The sequence below is a fragment of the Echeneis naucrates genome, chromosome 10 (genome assembly GCF_900963305.1).
Source record: "Echeneis naucrates chromosome 10, fEcheNa1.1, whole genome shotgun sequence".
In the NCBI taxonomy this organism is placed as follows: Eukaryota; Metazoa; Chordata; class Actinopteri; order Carangiformes; family Echeneidae; genus Echeneis; species Echeneis naucrates.
The window spans coordinates 8,257,814-8,284,029 of record NC_042520.1 but is presented as its reverse complement, the minus strand read 5'-3'; the positions used below and the strand labels follow the sequence as shown (position 1 = coordinate 8,284,029).

The 26,216-nt window shown below is 40.6% G+C and overlaps 1 protein-coding gene across 4 annotated transcripts; it reads left to right on the top strand.

The window, feature by feature from the left end:
* The first annotated feature begins 1,959 nt into the window (after positions 1 to 1,959).
* On the top strand, positions 1,960 to 25,998 carry wu:fb13g09 (multidrug resistance-associated protein 5). 4 transcript variants are annotated; one of them, XM_029512200.1, is made up of 29 exons: positions 1,960 to 2,023; positions 3,957 to 4,145; positions 4,610 to 4,765; positions 8,184 to 8,331; positions 9,257 to 9,490; positions 9,842 to 10,015; positions 10,698 to 10,845; positions 11,961 to 12,109; positions 12,313 to 12,420; positions 13,063 to 13,407; positions 13,506 to 13,577; positions 13,928 to 14,052; positions 14,137 to 14,209; positions 14,357 to 14,560; positions 14,707 to 14,832; positions 15,148 to 15,259; positions 15,353 to 15,537; positions 15,930 to 16,076; positions 16,953 to 17,082; positions 17,438 to 17,591; positions 20,124 to 20,252; positions 20,435 to 20,621; positions 21,402 to 21,491; positions 21,943 to 22,135; positions 22,246 to 22,405; positions 22,850 to 22,928; positions 23,028 to 23,141; positions 23,492 to 23,656; positions 24,745 to 25,998. In XM_029512200.1, the coding sequence occupies exons 2-29, from the start codon at positions 3,967 to 3,969 to the stop codon at positions 24,835 to 24,837; spliced, it is 4,179 nt and encodes a 1,392-aa protein (XP_029368060.1). In that variant the 5' UTR covers positions 1,960 to 2,023; positions 3,957 to 3,966; the 3' UTR covers positions 24,838 to 25,998. The 4 variants fall into 4 exon arrangements, with proteins under 4 accessions (XP_029368060.1, XP_029368058.1, XP_029368061.1 ...); XM_029512198.1 differs by having other exon boundaries at positions 1,963 to 2,259; XM_029512201.1 differs by having other exon boundaries at positions 1,976 to 2,029.
* The last annotated feature ends 218 nt before the right edge of the window (positions 25,999 to 26,216 follow it).

Below are 26,216 nucleotides of genomic sequence, written 5' to 3'. Positions count from 1 at the left end.
TAATTACAATATACAATTCTCCTGTGTGACACATGCATATTTAGTGAATTTGGCTACTCTCTGCAGGGAAATAAACAAACCCAGCTCTGCATTTGAACATTTAAGTTATCATCAAGGGGAAATGATTTTGCAAATAACAGCAAGCTTTCTTTGCAATTGCTGTCAATAAACTATTGCCAATATACTTTGCAATTTTTGGGGGTGTTGGCTGATGTAATTTTCTTCACTTTCTTTTACGCTGCAGCTGTGCACGAATTGAAATGTTAGAATATCAATCTCTCTGATCACTTCCTATGATTGTATCATTGTTTTATCCTAAGTGGACGTTAGACTACTTTGATTCTTTATGTTTGGGCTCCATTTCCTGACTACTGGATATCAACCTAAAATGTTTCCCCTGCTTCCCTCACATATTGTCTCAGCCCTTGCAGGTTTGTCTGTTTTGCCCCTGGTGCGTCCCGTGTGTCTTCTTATATGCCTGATTTTTGTGCCTGTGTTTTGGGGTTACTTCTCATTCTTAGCACTTTTGTTTTCTTAGGTTTCATCATTAAATCACATTTTCCCACCTATTTCAATTTGCTTTTGTCTGCATTTTGGTCCAGCAGTCTTAAAAGTAACAGAAAGAAACCAACAATAATGAACCCAGCAGACAGCTCAAAGAACTTTAACACACCCTTTTTCTTCTCTATTTTGAAGTCCAGGGATATTTGAGGGAGTAAATGTAGGCAGTGCTAAGGATGGCACAGAGGGAAGTTTCCAAAAAGGCACGGCATCATTGCTTTTGGACTTTGTAAATACTGCAAGTCTCCAGAAAGCTGCATCAGGCATGCTAGTGCTCCACCTCTTGTCCAGCGTGCTTACCAACTCGTTTTTTAATGTCCATCCCTGTCAGCCAGTGTTCAGCATGCCAGCTTCCACTCAGCAGCCAGGCCTGCCAGTCTCAAGCAGGTTGATCATTATCGCAGTAGCCTCCAGGTTTTTCTCTCCTGCACCACAAGGAGCCTTCATGAGCAGTCTGCTCCTACAGTCGTAGCCTCTGCTGGTTCCTTTTCCCAGATAGCTAACCATGAACCCGCTGTTCTTCAGCCTCTTTGCACACAGATTCAGATACAGAGGGCCCTGAGCTGTCTTGCCTTGTTGGGGGGGGGGGCAGGCAGTGTGACAGAGAGGGACACCCGAAAGCTGGACAAAACTAATCAAGAGAGCTGGCTCAGTGCTGGGGAGGACCAAGCTGCTGGTCAAGCTGGACAATGCCAACCACCCTTTTTGCCACACTGGTGAATGAGGGCAGAGGCCCCTGACCTGGGCTGTGGTGTCCTGACCTTCTTTGTGCACAATCCACTGACTCTTTTATTATTTCATAATTTATAATTCAAGGCTGACTCTCTTATTCTGTTTTCAAAGGAAATTTACTTAAATATGTTCATGACGTCGTAGCAAAAACAAATTCTTAGAGGAAAGTTAAATTGAACTTGGAACTTGAGTAATGACTATTCTAACTGTTGTTGTTATTCATAGGAGCTGTTACTGTCATTGTCACAGCATGAAGCTAGGCATGAAGGGAGAGGAAACATAATTTTAGACATACACTGACAATTAAAAAAACACCAAAATAGACAAATGATCATGAGTAGTTTAAGCAGCTGTCGTGGTAGCTGTAGCAGTATGAAACTAAAGGAAAAGCCCCATGTGGGTGAGACGTGGACCAAACTTGCGGAAAAATGCGGCAAAGTGTTTGAATCCTGATGAATTGGTGCTGTGGTGTAAACATCAGACACATGTTTGAGGATTCACTCCCGGATCATCTGTCCCTCATGTTCTCCAGCTGCGTCCTCCCCCGGAGGATTCACTTCCTCGTTTCCGCGTCATAGTTCCCGTTGCCATGGCGCTGCTACGGCGACTGCGCAGCGCCGTCACCGGTTGGCCCAGCCGCCGTGACGTCAGAGTGACAGCGGGGGTTCCTGTCCCGGTCGGCTCCGTGTGACGGTTGGACGGCGGAGCCTCAGACGGCCGCACGCACCCGGTACACGTGAGCCGCTTCCTGTTTGTGTTGTTGTTGTTGTTTGTTGTTGTAGTTGTTAATGATGATGATGTTGAACGGAGGCTCCGTCAGCGGAGGAGAGCTTTCGCGGTTTCATGACAGAAGTTAGAAAAAGAGAGAACATGGTCGGCTGCGCCTTCACCGGCACTTCCTGCTCCTGAACGGCAGACCTGAGCTCCTCCTGCAGCCGCGGCGATCCGACCAAGGCCGGCTCCGATGTAAGTGTCCAGTCCTGGACAGAGGCAGCGACAACCAGCCGACCGTCTCTGTCGGTGGGGACGGTCGTAGTTTACTGCTTTGTTATTGAGTGTATCGGTAAGGAAGTAGGCTGTAATCATTTGACATTTTGAGCAAAAAGTCATTTCTGTCCCTTAAAGAGATGGCAAGTTCGTGTGTGTGTCATGTATTTCCCAACTTTTACGTCCTGGATTGTGTTTAATAACCTTTACCAAACCGAACAGCTTAGTAAAGCGGCCCGTCTAACTTTTTATTGTCAACTTTACAAACACAAATGACAGTTCAGGATCAGCTAAACATTTGTTTCTTTACCAAATTTTGAGCAAAAAGGTTGTCTATCACTTAAAGAGATGAGAAGGTCTTTACTCATTGGGCTCACTCACCTTTATCAAAATGACCAGCTTAGACAGGCAACTTTTTATTTTCATTTTTACAAATGCAGATAAGACCTTAGCTTCAGCATAATACTTGTATCTTTGCTAAAACATTTGATAACGTGGTTCAGTTAATTTTTTGACTTATTAGCATTTGTCCTGTTCCTGAATTTAAAGTTTCGCTGGCTTGTGTCTCTTTTGTCTCTTGTCGTGTTGTTTTTTAAAGTCCATGGTATCCATTTTTGAATTCTTTATTTGACTTAGTTTCTGGAAAGGAGGTGTACAAAGTTCCTGTCGGCCATGGATGTCAAGAGTTTCTTTTCAAAGAAAGCTTTGCAAAGTTCACAGCCAAATGACAAACTTCTCATGATATAGCCGCAGAGGGCTACAGAGGGAACCACAAAGCATCCTTTCATGCCTTTTCTCAGCCATAGAGTTTGGTTCCCATCTCTCTTTATTAAATGCAGCTTTTTGTTTCTCACCTTCTCCTATGTGACTGTGGATGTTTGTCACATAATGAATCTCAACATCTCTGTAAAGTCAGTCTTCGCCCCAGAATGATCTCGGCTGACCTTGACAGTTAGCTTTGCCATTGGAGGGATCAGTGACAAAGTTGAGTCGTACTGGCAGCTCAGATGTCTGCTCCTGTGCTTCTGGGGTCATCTTTAAATAGATAAGCACTTCTAACAACACATCTCAATCTTGAGGGTGACTCAGCATAAGACTGCTCTTCTGTAATAGTTTTCTGCATTAGAGAAAGTCAGAGCCAGCAAATCTTTTTTTTTTTTTTTGTCTTTCCTATTGAGAGGTTAGAAAAAATGTCAAGTTGGACATTTTTAGAAAAAACCCAAGCTATTATCAGAGTATTCTAACAAATTGTACCATTGTGAAAAAGTGTTAGACAATCTTCAATACAACTGAAATGAATCTTGATGAGTCATGATCAGTTGATGGGAAAAAAATAATTTGCTGTAAACATGTATTTTTCAAGCAGAAATTTTCCTGCTGCTAAAATGCGAAGCTTTCCTTGTCTAGTATATAAGTTAAATTAAACATTTTGGTTCTGTTGCATTGGCTGTACAAATATGGTGGTCAGATCGCTGACCAAATATAATCAGATATCAGAGCTTTGTCACAGGCTAACAAAAAACTGGTGTTTTGTTTTATGTTTTTACTACACATGCTTGAGTTAGGGGGGATTTGGCTGTACTGGCATTACCATGTGCAGATGGTTAAATAACTACAGTTGTATGTTTTCAGACTGTTATGCATCTTTGAAAATGGCTTTGCTGTTCTCTCCCCAGAGGGTCTGCCATGTTTCCTGATGCCCTTGAAGCGGCCGGACGGGTGGAGGGCCTGCCACTGTCCTACCCACAACCGCTACCAGAGCTAGAGGAAGAGGAACCAGAGACATCGGTGGAGAGGGGGCCAAAGAGACGAGGACGCTACCGGCAAAGCCTGCAGCTTTTAAAGCCCTTTAGGATAACTCACAAGTAAACAAAATGTATTTAAGTTCATGTTTGAACTATATAAAGATGAACACAGAAACAGGATATTGACAGACATATACTAATTCCATAAATAGGACCAAAATTTTACATTTGTTTTCGCTGCAGCCTGTGCTAGCTTTTAGAGGGTAACAGGAGGCCATGATAAGGGATGGGAACTTATCCCCTGGTGACAGACAGTACCGTGTTTGAACATATGCTAGCTGATAAACTGCCCCAGAATGTTCCTGTTTTTCTTCTTTTTGCTGCTCTCTCAGATTTCTGTGAAGAGCGTGCAAATTACTGTTCAAACACTGCAGGCATGAATCGCCCTTTGTTGACTCTGGGGAGCAAAGGCGCTACTTCTCTGTCAGTGGCGAAAGCGGGTCTTCTCCCCTGACCTAACACCTCTGTGCGTGCCTGCACATGTAGACATCTCACCTATTTCAATGTCTTCTTCTCCATCCCAGACACCAGCATCCAGTCGATAACGCTGGCCTCTTCTCATTTATGACTCTTCACTGGCTCTCCCCACTGGCACTGAAGGCCTATAAGGCGTCCAGCTTGTCTATAGATGATGTGTGGGGACTGTCTTGCCACGAAGCCTCTGAAATCAACTGCCAAAGGTGAGTTAACTGTGGCACTTCTGAGGTTTGCTGGATGAAAGTGAGTTGCAAGTCTATTTGATGCTGGCACTCATAATTCCTAAAAAAAAAACTGAAGTTGAGCTGAGACATCAAATGAAAAGGCTTTGTCTGAAGGTGATGTTAGACCACATAGGAATAATTTTTCTGAAATTTGACACATCAAATACAATCATTATGAAGACTAAAATGGATTAGTCTCCGAGTTTCTGGGCAGCAGTATGTTATTGTGCTCTTTTCAGTCCCACCTACCTAGCTTCACAAATTGTCTATCTCGTTCCCATCAGCATATACCACAAATCCCATGTATTGATGAAAACCAACAATTATGTGAATCGACAAACAACCAATTTGCTGAAGTGACATTGTAGTCAAAAAAAAAAAACAAAAACAACACATCATTAAGCCTCAGTATTGTGCTGAATTACACAATTCTTTAAAATGAGTATGAGCAAAGCAGCTTATTTTGGTTTGATTCCATGCAAAGCGTATGGCTGCCATACATCAACTCTAATACATAAAAAACGGTTGTTGTTGCTTTATTAAAGATAAAATTACATTACATATTTTTAAAGATTTGCATACTCAGTAAGAACCAGTGGGCATGAGGATGAGAGGCTGACAGAGTAAAAAAATACTGAGTGGTATATGAATTTGGTTTTGGTCAAAACCAATGAGTTTGGTTTTGGTCTTTATATGAATTTTGCTGCCATGTGCAGACTCCTGACATCTTTATTGATATTCTCAGATACCCAGAGATCAAGTAGTACTCATTTGCTTGAATGATACCTTTTTACTTTATCAAATGAGTAATATACATTTCAAAAGATTTTGACACATATTGAGTCTGCTGATTAGATGAAAAGTGGTGTCAGGGAAGTGGCAAATGTTCTTCTTGCAGATAATCAAATCACAAACGAGTCTGTTTTACCTGGGACTTTTCTGGCCCCTCTGCAGTTGCCTGCATTGGGCAGTTGGTGAATTGTGATCCAGCAAAAGTTGAAAAAGTCATGTTTTTTATTAAATGTACCCAGCAGAGCTTGGTTGTATCATTTCACACTCAGGTGAACTGATAAACACCATGAGCCTTGTCTCTCACACGGCAGGGTTCCTGAAATAGTTTTTCCTTTTTCAAACAAATGTTGAGAAACGTGCTCATCCTGCTCTTGTGTGATGTGTGAACAAAAGGAATTTGGAGATGAACCTGGTCAAACACAGTGCAGACAGCAACAAGAAAACAGGCGTAAAGTCCAAGGTTGCATTCACAGTAATCCAACTGTGGGAACTGACTGTGGTGAAGATGGGTTTCCCTGCCATGTGATCAACTCAGATTGATTGGGTTGTACAGTGTGTGGTAAGCTTGTGCAGTGACACTTGAGTAATGAATGTCTTTCCTGACCAGTACAGGCACATTGTGGTGGCATGGGAGGCTGCTAATCATAGCAGGGATTAGCGATTACAGTGAGTTGGTGCCTTACTTGGGTGGTTATGTCATTAACTCCCCTGCCTGTGATGCACTGCGCTGCTGTCACATTTGTTAGCTGTAACTGACTGGAGCAGAGCATGAGACAAAAGTCAGTATTTGCCTGCCAAACCACAGCCAGAGAAATATGTCGTAGTAATGAACTAATTGTATCAATGAAAAACACAGACTTACGATAAGCCCACTAAGGGGCATTAAGTTTTTAAGTGCTTGCTGAAAAAGAACCCAGTGGTTTTCCAATTACTCACTTACTGCTGAATCATTGAGTCATTACTCAACAGTATAGAGAGGGGGGCAGGAAGTTTGTCGTTGTATCTGGTGACAACCATGTGGGTTGTAAATTACTTCTTCTCTTTAAAGGCTGTAGCTCAGGACCTTGGGGCTTGTAGCTGCTTGTGTGTATACAAGTATATAGAAGTGAAGGTACGAAGGGGCACAATGCTATCACATTGACATGGCTGGTAGATGATTTGCATTTATGGAGGAGGCTTTATTTTGTGTTTGCATAGCTGGAACAGTTATGCAGTCTGATGCAAAGCAAAGATGGTGTGGAGAAGGGGAATGTGAAGAGCACCCTGGGAGAGTTGACACTTGTTGGTGCTCAGTGAAGTGCGAACCTTGAACGCAATGTCCCGGCCAACATGCTCTTGGAACATCATCACCGTTTGGCATCTGGCAAACTGAGTCGATGGCTGTTAGGAACATTTCAGTCATGTTTAAAAGCAAATCATTCCTCCTTTGGATCCCACGCTTTTGCCCTGGTGCTCTAATTTCCATTCACCTGGGTGACTACACACATACCCAACATTTTGATAGTATGCAAGCTTAAAGATTGTCCGGTGTGAGAGCTGGTACATACAATAAATACATACAGTGCTGTATTTGACTTTTTTAAGTACTAGTAAATTTGGAAAGGCCAGTCCTGTGCCTGCGTGGTTTTCCTCCCACCGTCCAAAGACATCATGTTTAAGTTGACTGGTGACTCTAAATTGTCTGGAGGTCTTTGTGTGAGTGTTTGTTCGTCTCTGTATGTTGGCCCTGCGATGGACTGGATACCTATCCAGGGTCTACCCCCTCCCTCATCCAATATGTGCTGGGATTGGTTCTAGCATTCCCCGCGACTTGGAAACCAGTTAAGCGGTAGAAGATGAATGACTAAATTTGGAAATATTCTACTCTTGCTTCTTTAAGGACGTTGTTCACTGTTCCTTGCTTGGTCCATTGATGGGATTTAGCTACTTAAGATGTTTTCCTCACATTTCCAGGGACTCAAGCTGTGCTTTATCCAGTTATTGGTGGGCAGTTAAATGTAATTTCTTAGATTCAGCACCATTTGACATCAAGTAGTAATTACTAGACTGTGTGAGAGTCTGGATGGTTTAATGTTCTGTCTCTCTGATAATAAAGTCATTAGGGCATAAATTACTTTCTGAATCTGCTATGCTGCTGCTTTATAGTCATTAGCTATGATGCATTTGGCCAATAACATATTTTACCTCCTTCAACTGGTATTATGCAGCAATAAAAGTACATGAACTCATCTTTAACATATTTGGTACTACCTTTCACAGTCTTATTATGACATGCATCATTCATGGTTATATGTCACCTTTAGATGATTATCAGCTGAGCTGCCTTTATTCTGGTTTTAAACTACTGCAATGATTGACTATTTTTATCCCCCATTGTGCTATTGGACCTTCTGACGAAATGGAATTGCAACTATTTCTAATCAACTTGATTAAAAGTAAAAATTTTATTTTTTTTCACTTATCATCATTCTGCCTTTCAAAACATGTTGCAGCATGTGTGAAAAAGTGAGAAAATTAGTTTGACTAAACAGCAAACTCATTCAGTTCAGTAATATAATGATGCTTGCTTGAGTTCTGTCTTTCAGCTCCTAGTTTTTCATTTCAGGCTGGAGTTTTTGTGGCACGACGAGCTGAAAAGACGAGGGCGAGAGGAGGCATCCCTGACGAGAGTCTTTTGGAGATTCTGCCAAACACGCATGCTGGTGGCCATCTTTTCCCTCCTCCTCACAATGGTGGCTGGATTTGTTGGACCCGTGAGTACCCTCTAAATCCTCCTTCGCCATTATATTCCACTCATTTGGCAAATATGCCTTTCAGGATGGTCGGTTTCCTGCAGTCCCAACTCTGGGGGTATTTTCTGACAATCACATTATCCTGTTTCACGCTGGTCTGGAAATTGAAATGAAAACATACAGAGAGCTTTAGATATTGAAACCTGATTGATATCATAGAGTTGTTGGCTTGTACTCAGTCATGCTTTTGTACAGAAACCTTTTGTTTTTTATCTGCCACACTTTGCTCCAAATTACCTACCAAAACATATTTGGAAATTAGTATATATGGTAATTGTAATTTTTTTTATATTTATTGGTTAGCCCTATTCACGTATGCTAAGATGTTAATTTTTGTCATGTCATGTTATGTGGACACTGTCTGCCTGCTACTACCCACAACTGATAGCATTAACTGGATTTAACTCCTTCACAATGATGCATTTGTCTCACATTACTTTCTAGCTTATTGAGTACACTTGCTGACAAAGCAATGTTTTATATGTTCTCACTGCAGTTTATCAGCTGACTATTTCATTCGCCTTACAAATGGTTTTAGTCTGTTCCTAAACTAAACCCTTAAATTGATTCCTGCCTGAGTAACCATTCTTTCCACCTTTTATGCTGTGTGTTTTCTTAAAGATGCGTTCTCTGATCTTTTCATAAATGTTGTGATGTGTCTTTTTGCCAAATGAAGAAATGTAAATCTTCCCCCTCTCACTTTTTTCCTTCTTTTTTTCCATCTATGCCATTTCCCTGATTATACCATCTCTTTTTCATCCCCTTGTTCTTCTCTTTCTTCCTTCTCCTGTCCCGCTCTGTCTTTTCTATGTTCATGTTTTTTTGTGTTGTTGTCTTTCTTTACCCCCTTTTTCCCTATGCACCCTTTCTTATCCTTTGCTCCCAGTCACTGTTGGTTCGAGCTCTGCTGGAGTATTCACAGAGTGTAGAAACCTGCATACCATATGGCCTGTCTCTGGTAGCTGGCATCTTCCTTATGGAACTGATTCGCTCTTGGTCTCTGGGACTCATGTGGGCCGTCAACTATCGCACTGCAGCACGCCTCCGTGGGGCAGCTCTTACTTTTGCCTTCCACAAGATCCTTCAACTGCGTAGCACGAAAGACATCGGTCCAGGCGAGGTAGGCGGCATAACCCTGGAGGGGTATCATCTCCAAATGAACTAAATCATCCCTCACTGCAGGCCACCACACTCAGATGATTGACATGGATTTAATTTCTTCTCAACATTCTTGCTTACAGTAGATCCTGACAATTCCCACAGCCTGAAGGAGGGGAGGCTGTCTTAAGATTGCTCATTACACAGAAGAATAATAATTAGTTGGCAAATAAACATAGGAATTAGGACAACTCCATTTGTCACATTGCTTTTTTTTTTTTAGTTATGTTAGCAAGGATTCTGTATGGAAAGGTTCGGCTCAGTGAAGATTTTTCATATAATTTGTCATATAAATCTCTGTCCCACTACCTAGCTGATCAACATCTGCTCCAGTGATGGCCAACGACTGTATGAAGCGGTGTCAGTGGGCTGCCTGCTGGCTGGTGGACCCATAGTGGGAATACTGGGGCTTTCCTACACCGCATTTTTCCTGGGCCCCACAGCTCTGGTGGGATCGGCTATTTTCATCATCTTCTATCCTACCATGGTACGACTTCAGCTTGAGCATCTGAAGCACAGAGACAAAACAAGGAAATTCTTTTGTGGTGATTACTTTGTGCAATGTTGTCATTATGCAGACAGCACGAGAAAGCATACAGCATACATTGAATGCAGAAGTTAGAATAAATTGAACTGCACCCTCCCAAACAAAAACAAGCAACATTCATGTTAATGCTGTAAAAATGGTTGTCACTAACTTAAATTCATTACAGACTTTTATACTAAGTAATGAGTACAGTCATTAGACCAGTGACATGTATTTACCTAACAATTAAGTGGTAATGGCTAGAAACTTGGCTTTCTTGTTTACTCAAAATTTCCTCAGCTGGAAGTATTTAAAAATTGGTGAGAAGAGGACATAAATACTCATCACTTCAAAATCTTTACATTAATTAAGGCTGTTGGAAATCACATCCAGCACTTTTTTAAAGCATAATAACTCCTTGGCTAGCAATCTCCTGTCAACTTTGTAGCTGTTATATTAAAATTACACTCAGTCTAAGCTGACGTCTGACAGCCGGAGACCCTGGTATTGATGTGAAAAGCGTTTATCACTCTGATCCCCCAGGCAGGTCTGCAGCACAGCTAATGTGATTGTGTCTGCTTTCATTTCCTCCCCTGCCACTTATTTTCTCTTGTCATCATTTCCTTTATTCCTGTCTGCACAGATGCTCGCATCAAGGCTGACAGCGTATTTCCGCAAAAAGTGTGTGGCAGTGACTGACCGGCGCGTGAGGCTGATGAATGAGATCTTGAGCTGCATAAAGTTCATCAAGATGTATTGTTGGGAAAATGTCTTTGCACAAAATATTCACAGTGAGTACCCATGTTGCCCAATGACTCAGCTGCATCCTGCTGCACTGCTCATTTCCTTCTTTTTTGTAAGGACCAGATATTGCTAACTTAATGCTATTCAGTACTTTTATTAGACTTACACACACACTTAAACACAGAATAAAGAGTCACCTCATTTGAACACTATCAGTGTCACAAATTAGCAACTAAATAGTCAGTCCATCACCTGAAATTAGACTCATCCTTTTAGTGAACTGACAAGATAACCCTGACCCTAAATCCACTTTCATTAGGTTGCTCTTTTTCCCTGTGCCTTTGTTCTATAATAAAGACCAGTTTGAATCCTTTGGCTTGAAGGTTAATTTAGAAGGCATTTGGGGCCTTAAGATAGCTTGAATGACTGTCAAGACTGTTCTATTCATCCATAAATTAGTGATGGCCTTTTCTCATGAGGACCTTCCTGTAGGTTGTGATCAAGGATTATTTTCCCATTTTAACAATGCTCAAAATTAGCCAGATGGGGCTGTTTTTCACTGCATCCAGTGATTACTTCTTATGATAATGATAATAATAATAATAATTAAATGGCTTTCAACTGATTGGCCAACGAGCTCTGATGAGTTACAATGTCATGTCCTTCACTGACCATTGTTCTTAAGTTAGTGATCATAAAATGACTTTATAATCCATACATAGCATCCAAAGGGAAGTCCATGAGGAATAACATGTACCAGGAGGAGGAGCTATCATATTTGACACAAACGCACAGTGCTGCTGTGGCTGAATTAAGGATGCTTTTTGTTACAGTGTTTGTACCCTGTGAAGTAAGTTAACAAAGCTGCTACCGTGTGCATATGTGAGATACAAACAAGAAGGAAGGGGGCAGCATTTGGACACTTATCAAGGTTCAGCAGGTTTTGAAGCCCCTTTCATACCATGTATGGCTGTGAGGCCCTTGTCCTCTCTCTTGTATCTATTTCTGTCTACTCACTGCATGTTGGATTGGGACTCTTATGGTGTTGTTGACTTAACATTCACTGGAAAACCCTTTCTGCGTCATCTGACCCTTATGTTCTTTTTACTTCTCCCTTTCTGCTCCCATTGCCTTTTTATCATGTTTCTTTTCTCATCAACAGAGGTGCGATCTGAGGAGAGGAGGATACTGGAGAGAGCGGGAATAGTCCAGAGCCTCACAGTGGGTGTTGCACCCATCGTTGTGGTGATTGCTAGTGTGTGCACTTTCACCTTACACATGGCTTTGGGCTACGACCTCACCGCAGCTGAGGTATTTTTTATAGTCGCCATATCAATCCTGTTTCCATTTAGGTTTTACCTGTCTATGTTGGAAGCACGCTTCATATAACATACATTAACACATTTTTACTTTCACAAAAAGTTAAAACACTTACTTTTTTAGAGTCAATCCGACAGAAGATTTTCTCCTTATGTGATGAGAATATTAGTATTTTTTTACACACCCTTCCTCAGGCTTTCACTGTGGTAGCAGTTTTCAACTCCATGACCTTTGCCCTCAAAGTCACACCATTGGCAGTGAGGTCACTGTCTGAAGGTGCTGTGGCAGTCAAAAGATTTCAGGTGAGAAATATAGACAGCTCTGCCAGCCACATGTCTCACATACTTTACTTTGCACAACATTTATTTACCTAGTTTCTTTGTGTTTCATCGACAAAAGCATTTTACAGCTCTAAATATCGTAATACATATTCATACATAGTCAGCCTCAGTAAACTGCTCTGAGCCAACATAAATGTGCTCTTTTTGATGCTAAGAACACATCCACTCACACTACGTACCAACATTTTCAACCTACTATATTCCAAACACATGTCAAAAGTCACTAGCTAGTGAGAGATGGTTTCATAGAGGTAGCTAAGTTTAAATAAGCAAGCACCTCTGCCAAGGATGCACCAAAAGGCTTGAGGTATGTTTTCACATGAACTTGGTGCATGATAAAGTAATGGTTGACTCAGGGGCAGGTGGAAGTAATTGTCCTTGTATTGTCATTGTTCGTGCTTTCACCACGGCAGTGTTGACATCTCATGACTTAGCACAACCTCATGTATGGTAAACCACATCCTTTTTTTTTCAAGGCACAAAACAAACACAAAAGTCAGCTGTCAGAAGTTTCAAGCAGAAATTTTAGACATTCTTTCAAGTTGACCTTCAGGATGTGTGATCAACACTCAGTGTTAAGCAATGAAACGCCTGTGTCCACAGAGGCTTTTCATGATGGATGACAGAGAGATCATTTTGGCCAAAATGGAGAATCCAAGCAATGCAGTAGAATTTCAAAATGCCACGCTGGCATGGGAAAAGGCGCGCCCTCCAACTGCAAAACCTCCTCCCAAGAAGCGAGGAGGAATGAAGCGTGTGCTGCGCAGGGAGAAGCTTAGCCTGTACATTTCCACAGAGGATGGCAAAGGAAATAAGGAAGGCCCCAATGCACAAAGCCTCCTTACAAACATGGAGCAGGAGAGTCCACAAAGTACCATCTCCTCTACTCAAAGCATACGACCTCCTCTGCACAAGACCCTGCACCGCATTGACCTGCGCATTAAGAGAGTAAGAACAGATGCACATTTAGGAAATTAACACATTCTTGAGAAACATTTGCTTGCTTCGTGTATTTCCCACAAGATCACTGTTTATTCCCTTTTTAGGGTTCACTGGTTGGAATCTGTGGAGGTGTTGGGAGTGGAAAGAGCTCTCTTCTCTCTGCTCTGCTGGGACAGGTGAGATTAAACTGGATGTTCAACTCAAGTCTCAAACAGACACATTCGTGAATTCAATTAATTCCAATTCAATTTTATTTCAATAGTACCTATTATAGTCTCTTTTATCTGAAGGGACTTTACAGGGTAATGTGAAAACTATAGAATGTTATAGAGAGAAATCCAACAATTTCCACAAAAAGCAAGCACTTGATAACAGTTAGGAGGAAAAGTTTCCACTCAACAGAGAAAAACCTCTAACAGAAAAACAGCCACAAGGATAGATTTAGTGTTTTTAATAATTTTATTCACACATAATATGACACAACAACCTGCAGTTTGAAAAATTTTTTGTTTTCTTTGTTTTGCAGATGACCCTGTTAGAGGGTAATGTAGCTGCCAGCGGTGGTTTTGCTTATGTGTCCCAACAAGCCTGGATACTCAATGATTCACTCAAGGAGAACATCTTGTTTGGAAACGAGTATGATCAAGACAAGTAAGGTCAACCCTTGTGTGATGATGTGAAGAACAAATCAATAAAGCTTGAAATTTACATGTAACGGTCTCGTTCCCTCTTCAGATATCATGCTGTCCTGGAAGCCTGCTGTCTTCTCCCTGATCTTGAAGAGCTCCCATTCAGAGACATGACAGAGGTAGAGATCTGTTTCTTTTTTGATCAAGGCATTGGTAAATCTGTGCTCTTTGTTCTGCAAGCTTTCTTTTTTGAAATGAGGTGCACAAGACATACACACAAGCTCCAGTATACACAACAAATTTAGCATCATGTTTTTTCTCTGCAGATTGGAGAGAGAGGTGCAAACCTCAGTGGAGGCCAACGTCAGAGAGTGAGCCTAGCTCGTGCCCTCTTCAGTGAGCGTCCCATACTTCTCCTGGATGACCCTCTCAGTGCTGTTGATGCTTGTGTGGGTTCCCATATATTCTATAAAGCTATCAGAGGTGCTGCCAAAGGCAAGACTGTGCTCTTTGTAACCCACCAACTGCAGGTAAGGGACTGTGTGTGACAATGTGATCAGGCAGGAGTTGTTCCTAAAGAACTGATCAGCTGATTAAAGTTTCAAGCTCTAAATATCCACAATGTGTCTGCAACATTGCATTTTTACTGTTCTCAACTTTTCTCAACATTTCTTAGTATTTGCCTGAGTGTGATGACGTTATTCTGATGAAGGATGGGCAGATTGCAGAGCACGGCACTCATGCACAGCTAATGGCTAAAGAGCGTGACTATGCTGCCCTATTCAGCAGCATGCAACAAGAGGTAATACCAGGGGCACATGCGGTACTTGGTCAGCGCTTTTGAATTTTGCATCTTTGCCCCAATTGTATAATTCCATTGAATACTACAAGCTGAATAATTTATAAGCACAGAGAGGCAGGCCTAGTAGCTGGGAAATGTTAATGCAAACAGGGTCTTTCAATACTAATGCGTGACTTGATTTTGCTGGTGAGAAGCTAAAAAACCTGTCAATAATATCTTTTGTTTAAATGATTTGCAGGGGGGTTTTGTTACAGCTCAAGTGTTTTGCTGTTTTTTTTTTTATGTAATTGCTTCTTTTACCTTTGTGTTCTTTAGAATATGATAAAAGAGAATTCGAAAAACAAACCACAGAAAGCAGGACTGAGCAAGGCTGACAGTGGTGTTGATGTTGCCAAAGTTAAACTGAAGGTGGAAAACAAGGAAGCAGGTGAGAGACTCTTTTCACTCCATTTTTCACTCTAGAAATAGGAGACTGAATGACACTTTCTCTTTCTTTCCTTTTGAAATGTATCTTATTTAGAGCAACTGATGAAAGCTGAAGAGAAGGGCTCTGGTGCAGTCTCCTGGTCTGTGTATGGTGCTTACATCAAAGCAGCAGGAGGTCCAATAATCTTCATCATCAACATCTTCTTCTTCCTATCCACCACAGGCAGCATAGCCTTCAGTAACTGGTGGTTGAGTCACTGGATCAGACAGGGCAGTGGGGTGAGTTTGTAGTTTTACTATAATAGATGGCTCCCTTTACTGTGTATTTGGTTCCCAAAAGAAAAATAACAACTGTGCTTCAATGAATTGTGGCAGCTGAGTGAGCATTAATCTGAATGTACATGATTAAAAAAACGTAACAGCACCACCGTAAACTTAATTAAAAACAAGTACGAGCAATGAAGAAACAGATGTGCAGCAGAGCAGGCAGTGGCTGCCATTGAGAAATTGTGCCCAGAATTGTAAACATCACTGAACTGACTGATTTTCCATGTACTTTTTATATGCCAATGTGGATTTTTCTCGATTTCATTAGTGGCAAAATTCTTATGTGGAGATTTTTTTTTTCCCCTCAGTCTTTCTCAGTAATATGTTGCTCCATCTGCCCTCAGAACACATCATTAATCTTTGTGAATGAAACAATGGCGAGCAACAGCATGAGGCTCAATCCTCACATTCAGTATTACTCAACTATTTACGTTGTCACAATGGGAGCTGCTTTATTGCTGAAGACGGTGCGAGGACTTCTCTTTGTGAAGGTAAGCCATCCCCCAGTTTTCCCCAGAGACTCGCCATTTTGCATGCCATGCTTTATCCTCCATTGAACCTTCAAGTTATAATAACGTTTAAAAGGAATATGGATAGATGATATATTGGGTCTTTACAGTTAAGCAGTGTTCCTCCTCAATTGTCTCTCATTCATGCTTTAATGGTTCCAGTGCTGTAATTGAAAATGCCTGCAGGTAAAATCCATTTATCTGTCCACAACCATATTTCACAGCTTCACAATAGCTAAATGTATGTGTTTGTAAGTCTGAGTACAAGCGAGACAAAGAGGCAGAGAGGGATGTGCATGTGTCTGTGCTTCCATGCATGCCCCTTCGGGTGTGCATCCTCTTTTTCAATCTAACCTATCCTGACACTGCATTGCAGAGGTCGGGTCCCCACATTAATGTGTGCCACTTGAAATTGCTAATTTTTCAAAGATGGCTAATCTTTTTTTACCCCTAGCTGTGATAGGATCTTTGGCAATGTTGAATATTCCATTAATAGAATTAATTTGTTCTCTGCTGCCACATGTAATTTCTGTCCAATCGGTGAAATGTCTCTTGCACATTAGGTCATGACCTTTATGTCAGCCTCCCAGAAGCTCATTATAAATGAACATTTGACAGCGTGCCTTGTGTAAGGGGAAAAGAAAACAACTATTCACCATTGTGCACATGCTTAGCATAGGGTGAGGCAGCAACACATTTGTGCCACTGTATTTATCCATTGTGTGGCTCATTGCATCAACTCTTATCTTCCAACTATGCGCTTATCTGAACCGTGACGGTTACCCTATGCTTCTTAAAATGGTTTGTTTATATGTGTCATGTCTCATGTTCAAACATGGCTGTTGTTTGTGTTGACAGTGCACCATGAAAGCTGCCTCCGCACTCCATGACAAGCTGTTCCACCGCCTCCTCTTCAGCCCCATGCAGTTTTTTGATACAACACCTTTGGGTCGTATCCTGACCCGCTTCTCCAGGGACATGGATGAGGGTGAGGCCTGATTTTTCTTGACTGTGAACCTTTACCCCTAAGAGAGCTCTCACTTGGTGAAGTCACTCTGGTTGACAAGGTGTTGTGCCAAGGCACTGTGTGCTTTGGCATGGAGTGTTTCCCCAAGAGACTGGCTGTGTGTGTTATCCACTTAATTTGTGTCTTTGCTTGACATTTGTGGTTGCTGTTTTTTTTTTTTTTTGTTTGTTTGTTTATTTGTTTTTTGTTTGTTACTAGCACTTCTTCTCCTTCCCTTTCCCACATACAAACTTATCAAAATCTCTCCAAGAGAGAGTCAGTGAGATAGATACATCCAGCACCATGCAGTGTGTCTGACTATGGCTCTTCCTCACAGTGGATGTTCGTCTGGCCATGCAAGCTGAGATGCTCCTGCAGAACCTGACCCTGGTCTTGTTTTGTTTGGGAATGGTGGGCATTGTCTTCCCCTGGTTCCTGCTCTCCATCCTACCTCTGGGAGTATTCCTTTGCATAGTGAACCGTGTCTCCAGGTCAGACTCTGCTCACTTGTTCTTATCATGGCTCTAGCTAAATCTATGACTTCATTTAGTTTATAATTACTCACTCTGTATGCCTACTATTTGGTTCTCCACAGGTAGCTTACACAGCGTTTATCATAGCTTTTCTGAATATGTCATCCCGCTGCTGAAACAATTTGATGTGTGATCAAATGCACAGCTTCAAAAGCAGAGTAAAGAGCCCAAGAATAATTTGGTGATTTTCTTTCCTTCTAAATAGATTTCACTGGGATTATATTGTACAATCGTTGGCCGATATAACAGTTAATTCTCTCTTTACTGTTGGATCATTTATTATTTCTGCAAGTTTTAAATAAAGACATTGAAAATTTTGAAATTACACATCAAATCAGGCATATATGATATGCTGTTTCTTGCATACTGTAAATGTATTTGTGAGAAAAAATTCAATCACTGGTGGTGATGTACAAGTGCTGTAGTCCAGGTTGTCTTATTCTGAGGATGTTTATTGAAGCGTGATTAATCAAGGAAAAGGGAGGATTAGGCAGTATAGTGTTCTGTGCATGAAGCCACCTCAATTCTGAGGACAGTGTTATATTCTTAGATAAATAAGTATTGATAATTTACCCTCTATGATTGGTCAAATATCCCAAGAGGAGTGAGAAAAGGTCAGAGTGACTCCACTATTTAATCATTCACCATAAATGAGGAAACATGACTATGTCCACCCCAGTGCTGCTTCTTAGACCACAAACCACTTGTTACTGACCTCCCAAGGACTCCAGTTATTGTCACTGGCACTGGTAGAACCAACAGAAATCCACAGCTGCATCTGAAGGGCCTATAAGCTTTAGCAGGGTATATGTGTTGCTGAGACCTTGGGCCTCTCACCCAGAGTCACTCATCAGGTGGACAAGGGAAAAATCTCTCACAGTATTATCTTACAGTTTGATTCTGAATTGATTAAAGTAATGTGAACTTTTTTCTTTATCAGCAACTGTGACTTCAAAATCTAATGGGAAACTGTGAAGTGCCCGGATCTGATTTATTTTCTCACAGCCAGTGCCTTGTTTGATCTGATGACTGCTTTAGTCATTATTTACGGTTTTGCAGCAACTGTCCAGTAAAGGTGAATCCACTGAGGGGAGCAACAGCTCACTGATATCTTGGGAAATAACCACCATATCTTATTTCCTCAGATAGATAAAGTACATGACTCTCTGTGTTGTCGTCCAGATGTAAAGTCTAAAAACACAAAAACGGGCTGTGGGAATGATTTTAAATGTCAGTACTTGTATTTTGGTGATTTTAATATAACATCATCGTAAATATTGGCAAATACATCATGGAGTATGACAGATTTTATTCAATGGGCAATGGTGAATTTTAGGGGGTTAGTGTAACAGCAATATATTTGTTTTAGGTTCACTTCTGCATTCTTTCCCTCGCACACAACTCATCTTCTTCGGTGTGGAACTATATCACTTGATATCTTGTCCCTGACTAAATTTAATGACTTCTGTAATCATATCTAATACCAGATTGTCTCAACTAAATATTTAAGTTTTCCTTTCAAAACACAAATGATGTGTATACACTCATATTGAAATGAATACTTTGACTAGTGGCATCACAAGCTAAACAGAATTTATCCTCAGTTATTACCAAAAGGCAGAGATCAACCTTAGTCATGCTGATTACAAAAAACGAAATACTGTATTTTAAAAAGTCACAACATCAATAGAAGATATGTATAGCTGTTACGTAAAAATAGATCCCCCACTGAGATTTCCCCTTCTAAAGTGGTCGTTATTGAATTCTGAAATGAAACTGCCCAGGGCATAAACATGTTTGTCTGGTTCACAGCCCAGAAGCCAGGAACTGTCATGTTCCTTTCCCCTCTCTTCTCAGTTTTTATGAGAAAACCAAATGATTTATGGGAGACTGGAAATTCACATGGACCATCCATTCTATCTTGGCATCTAAAAGTAGAAAAGACACCCCACCTTTGTCAATAAACCTCCTTCAATCACACTACCTTGTGGATGGGTCTAATGTCTCTCTGGCTCCCAAATCTGTGTGTGAGTCTCATGACACATGAATCAGATATACTGGGAAAGGACAGGAAAGATGGTTTCTGTGTTGTGGACCAAATGCTTGTGTCCACTGTGTCATCATAACCTGTCTACCACACAGCTGCAACATTAGAACTGATGTATTTTCCCTTCTGTCATTCCTGAGTGGTGATTCACTATTATGATATAATGTCCTGTCTCCAAGACGTTACAAATGAGAGAACTAGCTGGAGGCAAAAAAGACACCACAAAGACAGTGTGAAATGCAAGCTTTGATCTTAAAAATACACCAAATCACCTTGATAATGGCTTTTACCTAAAATTTTGTAGAGGATTTTAAAATTCATTTTACCCAGCCTCATTGTTCCAATGAAATGTTCTTTGGAGGAAACATGAAATGAAATTTTTGTATATACACACAACTTTGTTTAATATGTATATATTTATTAATTTATTTTTAAATTTCCAGGGTTCTGATACGTGAACTGAAACGCCTGGAGAACATCAGCCAATCACCATTCACCTCTCACATCACCAGCAGTCTTCAAGGACTCTCCACCATCCACGCTTATGGAAGAGGGCATGACTTCCTCCAAAGGTGAGTATAATCATGTCAGTCAAAGATGGAGATCATTCAACTTTAATTTCATCTTGTCACTTTTACAGTTTAGTATATACACCAAACCTCATCCCAGGAAAAATTGCCCTCAGCACATACTGCAGGACGGAGTTCTGCCTGCTTCTGTTCCGACTTGAACAGGTGTGTCTCTCTCCTATTAGATATCAGGAGTTATTGGACACCAACCAGGCCTCCAACTACCTCTTCAGTTGTGCAATGCGTTGGCTGGCTGTCCGCCTGGACCTCATCAGCATCTCTCTTATCACTGCTGTAGCACTTCTCATTGTCTTCATGCACAATCAGATACCTCCAGCCTATGCAGGCCTGGCCATATCGTACGCAGTGCAGGTTTGTAAACAATCACACAGAGTCACAAACTGAATGGAAACACTGATAGCCCTAATAGTCTTAAGGTTTTGAAAAATGTCACAAACTAAACCCTCTTCTCTTTCTAGCAGCTGCCATAAAAATGTGCTTTGTTTTATTTTAGGGTTTACTTTTGGTTCAAGATTTGGCATTTATGTAATAGAGTTACATTTTCGGTCTTGCCTTGCAAATTTGTGGATATACATGAGCTAGTTCACACTGTGTTTCACTGTTCCAGAGATAAATTAAACTTAAGCTAAACAGTCTAACTTAAATAAGAGCATCCACTTCTTACATAGTAAAAATGTAATTCATTAGTGATCGAAAACAGTCTCAATGTAGTTGTTGCTGCACCCTGACTTTAACATTCTGCTGCATTATCCACATTATTGATTCAGGTCACTGACTTAAGGACTTCTCTCCACTGTTGCGATAGCTCAACATTTTAGTTCCTAAACTGCTGTTCAGCATTTGGCACTGACTGTTGTTCAGCAAAAGTCATAGTCGGTCAATACAGAACCAACATATTATACATAGATCAAATTACTGATGTCTGATGGTGATAGACAGAGGCAACCATGAGAGAGAACTGAAATAAGACGAGATGGTGAAGAAGCAATATCTGCATATCTGTTTACCAGGCAACATATTTCTCAGTGTACATTCTGCTAATTCATCTGAGAACGCAGTGTTTCACAGTAATGGGTGTGACAGCGTTTATCACTAATCATCCACTTCTCTCTGTTTTTCTTTCACCTGCAGCTGACCGGCTTGTTTCAGTTTACAGTGAGGCTGCTCACAGAGACTGAAGCTCGGTTTACATCAGTTGAGAGGATCAATCATTACATAAAGGTAAGAACGCTGAATTAGTGCATGAGGTAGATTACGTGGTACTCAGACATACTGTACAAGGTCATGTAGACTGGAACAGTGTGCAGGATCACATTATCAGCTCACCACAACAGAGGTTTTGAATTCGGGGGTGTGGGTGTCCAGACGTGTTTGTGTGGGCATGTGCGTTGCATGCATGCGTGTGCACACTTGCACATGTGATTGTATGTGTGTAATCAGCACAGCAAGAAGCAAATAGAGACCCAGTGTGAGGTCTTTACACACTCCACAGCACATGACAGGGCTTGTTTCACACAACAGATGATGTGAATATCAACTCTACTTTTTCTTTTAGTTTCAAGTGCAAAGAAAAGCACATAGAGAGAAAATCACTACACATCTGTTCAGGGGCATGCGCCTCCACAGAGATTTAGAGATTAATACCAGATACTGTCGCTATTCCTTATCTCAGCGTGTAAAGAGTGAAGCACCCCGACAAGGTCCTGAGGCGGATGCTCCTGCCCCCTCTTGGCCTCAGCAGGGAAAGATCACCTTCCAGAATGCGGAGCTGCGTTATCGTGATGATCTGCCACTGGTGCTTAAGAATCTGTCTTTCACAATCCTGCCTGAAGAAACCATCGGCATTGTGGGACGGACAGGATCAGGTATAAGGAATCCACTGTTGCCCAGCCTACAACATTTTCTTTTCTATATTTACATCTCTGACTCATCCACACGTTTGTTTTCACTCTGTCTGTTGTGTGTGCATTTGCAGGAAAATCCACGCTGGGCGTAGCTCTCTTCAGACTTGTAGAGCTGACAGGAGGCTCTATTATCATTGACGGAATCAATATTGCACAGATTGGTCTGGATGACCTGCGGAGCAAGCTAGCTGTCATTCCCCAAGAGCCTGTGCTCTTCATTGGCACCGTCAGGTAATCTAATCATAATCACATTCACTAAAAAGAACTGTGCCTTGTTCTTTGTTCTAGGTTTTTAAAATAGATTTTTATAGAACAGAGACAACTCAGCAATTAATGCATCTGCTCTTTACAAATCTTGAATGTTTAATAACAATGTGGTCTCAATTGGTGTCTGCCATTTATTTAAATGTTTCGGTGTATCTGATGTTCCCATAAATGTGTACTGAAGTCAACCTGCCTTTTTAAAGCGATAGTACATGCTTTCTTTTACTAACAGAATGTAAAAAAAACAAAAAACAAGTTCAATTATACATGGTCATTCTGTGTCTATAATCCTGTTTGCATACATTGGCTTTTTGAAAGTTTTGGCAGTATCATCAGTATCATGTTTTAATGTTGTTAAATCATGTCAATTGTTGTTTAGTACATTTAAACAACTGGCTTGTCCTCCAATAGGACCAATTTGGACCCATGGGATCAGTATTCAGATTCTCAGATATGGGAAGCGCTTGAGAAGACGCATATTAAAGAAATGGTAAAAGACAATCTTATCAGACATCGTTGGACTATGCCAAATGATGCATGAAGACAATAACTCGCCGACATCTGTGCTCATGCCTTTGTCTCTCCTCAGGTCAGCCAGCTGCCTCACTCTCTCCACTCAGAGGTGACAGAGAACGGAGAGAACTTCTCATTAGGAGAGCGACAGCTACTCTGTGTGGCCAGGGCCCTGCTAAGAAACAGCAAGGTACAAATTGCATAATAGGGCTATCTTTGACATCATATTGACATGTTGGACATTATTTGACATGGATGGTGATTGTTGAAACTTAAGTGAGACATTTTCCTTAGTTCTATACTGAAAAAAGACACTTGCATGTGATAGCACTGCCACCTGGTGACATGCAAGGGAAAGGCACCTTGTTAACCTTCCGTGCACTACGTATAAGCACATGTATACATAATATTAATAACGTGATTTTGTAGTTTATACAGCAAGCAAATACACAAAAACGTCTTTTGGGCAGTGTTATTTGTATTCTTGTATTGTCCTCATGACTCTTCAAGTAACAGTTGCTCATGTGCTGTTTTTTTTAGGTTCTCATACTGGATGAGGCAACAGCAGCCATCGATACTGAGACAGACCGTCTAATCCAGGAGACTATTCGCTGTGCCTTTGGCAGCTGCACCACACTTATCATTGCCCACCGTCTGAACACAGTGATGAGCTGCAGCCGGGTCATGGTCCTGGACAACGGCCAGGTGTGTATTAACGCAACATGACTTGCTGCATGATTGCACAATTCAGCCCTTCGGTTGGAATTCGTTCACAAGTTGATTGATACACTCTGCCCTACTGTATAAATTGCTCCCTCTGAGGTGATAGATTCGATAAGACAGTGCACTTTTTGCTGAGGTGTTCAAGCTGATATTTGATGTGAGTGGCAAATATGAAATGACTTCCCTGCCACATTTTAGTCCTGTTAATGAGCTGATTCTATTTCTACCTAAAGATTCTTAAATGTATGTAAAATGTGATAAGACATATCAGGATAGACTCTTATTTGTTTCCACGGTGACCATGAAACGATGCTCCCTTGCCTGCTAACAATGCACATACATACGTTACATACATTGTTTTCTAATTATTAGACTGTCCTAAATGGCCAAATGTGAGTTATTACGTGATCATATTCAGTTTTGATGATTGGTTGCTAGCAGCTTAATTTGTCAATAATAATTATACATTTTATTTACTTATTGCTTTTAACAGTGCTCAGAGACACTTCACAGGAGGCAATCAATAAAAAATTAGAATACAAACAGAATAAATAAAAACACAACAATAACAACATCCAGTGAGGGATAAAAACAATGGTAAAGAATTAGGAAGGTGAGGTGACAATTAAATATAAAGGGATTTAAACTGGTGTGTCTTGAGCAGTGATTTGAATTAGATGACATTGGTGCATCCACAGTTATAGTTTGTTGTATCATCTCTGATGTTGTTCATATGCGCACTACAGCATGCAATACTGCAGAAATTACAAAAGAAGTGTGATAGTTTGAGTCACGTCACCATCAAAACCTGTGTGACAGGAGTAAAGTATCATTTAATAAACACTTAGCGTTTGTTTCTGTCACCAAAGCAAAGCAAGGTTGTGTGAGGACAGTCATTTCCAGACATTAAAATAAATGTCCTTAAAGATGCAGGAACTTTGGTTTATATTTATAGGGAAAAAATATGGCTTAATTTCTTATCTTCTAACACAAGTTCTTGGAATGGGTGAGTTGAACCTTTGATTTTATATTCTGCTGCTTATTTTGTTTTATCCCTTTCATTCTCATAGATTTTGGAGTTTGACAGTCCTGCTGCCTTGCTGGCAGATGAAAACTCAAGATTCAGAGCCATGATAGAAGCATTGGAAAACCAAAGCAGATAAAAAATGCACAAGATGAATTATGGACATGACTTGCAGCACCACAAAATGTTCAGTGGTTTGCCAGAATTGAATGAAAACATGCAATTATCCCAATCCTGTCATGGTGTGAAAGTTATGTGTTAAGGAATACAGCAGCTGTGGTGATGGGTGCTTTGTGTAATAATGTCTGTTTATTTCAACACCAAAGACCCAGGGACCATGCGAAGAACTAATCAAATCAAACTATACAAAGAAAGTGGTAACAACTTCCTGTTCTTTGCTACTATGTCATAAGAGTCATTTGTTTCAACTAAATAATGTACTGCAAGTGAAATAGAGCAACGACTCTGAAAATAGCACTTTACGTTACATGTGGAGACATTGAAGAACATGTGGTGCTTCCTTTTCCCCTGGAAGTCAACTCATCAATGATTCTCTGAAATATTTTTAGTAATTTTGACCTCATAGTGCAAGAACTTACTGTTAAGCCAGGAATGGTGTCGGACATACTAATATTTAACATTTGTACTTCAAAGCATTATTGTTATGATTGCCAGCATTTAGTTGTTAGTCCTGAATAATGAAAATAATATATCTATAAAAATGCCTATGCCTCTCCTATGCGGCACTGTCAAAAATATCTCACATTTTGTTTTTAAAGTCTATTGCACCTACGTCAATGTTTTAATGCAGTCTTTTTAGTAATTTATTGCAAAAGCAATGTGTGCCTATAGTTGTCAGCTGTTTCAGGTCGCACTGCAGTTAGCTGTGTTAGCATACCTTTTTAGACTGCATGTATGTACTGTGTTTTATAAAAGAGCTAATGTTTCCTCTAAATCCAGATGCTGGAGTTTAAAATCTGCACATTTACATTGCTTGTAATCTTTTTTTTTTCTTTCAAGCCATGGTACAGTATGCTAGCTGCATCAAAGCTGAAACTGATCAACATCAGGGTGTTTCTTTAAATGTTGTGTTCTCACAAAGCTGAGGGTTGTAAACATCTGCCTTACAATCACCTGTGCTGAACAATCATGAGTGCAATATCTTTGTATTGCATTGATACAGTTTCAAGATTGCCTTTGTACACTTGAGATTGTTGTACTGCAATATATATTTTTGAAAAGGTTCAAATTTTACTATGAACATTCTTTTTTTTTCCCAATAAAGATATTTTTGTATTTATTGATGTCAAGATATCTAAAAAAAATAATTCCAAAATGCATTACATAAAAATACGGCAACATTTAAAGGCTTCATAGTGGTTTAACATTAGTTTGATGAACTAATGTTAGAACAGCCAAGCAGCACTGCATAAATTTGTCACTGAAACAAGTACTCCTCCCTGGCTGACTGTGAAGTGTTAACGCCTTTTATCTGCATAACCCAGCTAAGAGTTGAAG

Bases quoted from the DNA above. Each gene is read 5' to 3' on its own strand.
- wu:fb13g09 (XM_029512200.1), top strand. From the start codon at position 3,967: ATGTTTCCTGATGCCCTTGAAGCGGCCGGACGGGTGGAGGGCCTGCCA. The intron at 8,332-9,256 runs GTGAGTACCCTC...CTTTGCTCCCAG, and splicing joins TGGCTGGATTTGTTGGACCC to TCACTGTTGGTTCGAGCTCT. The intron at 21,492-21,942 runs GTAAGAACGCTG...TCCTTATCTCAG, and splicing joins GGATCAATCATTACATAAAG to CGTGTAAAGAGTGAAGCACC.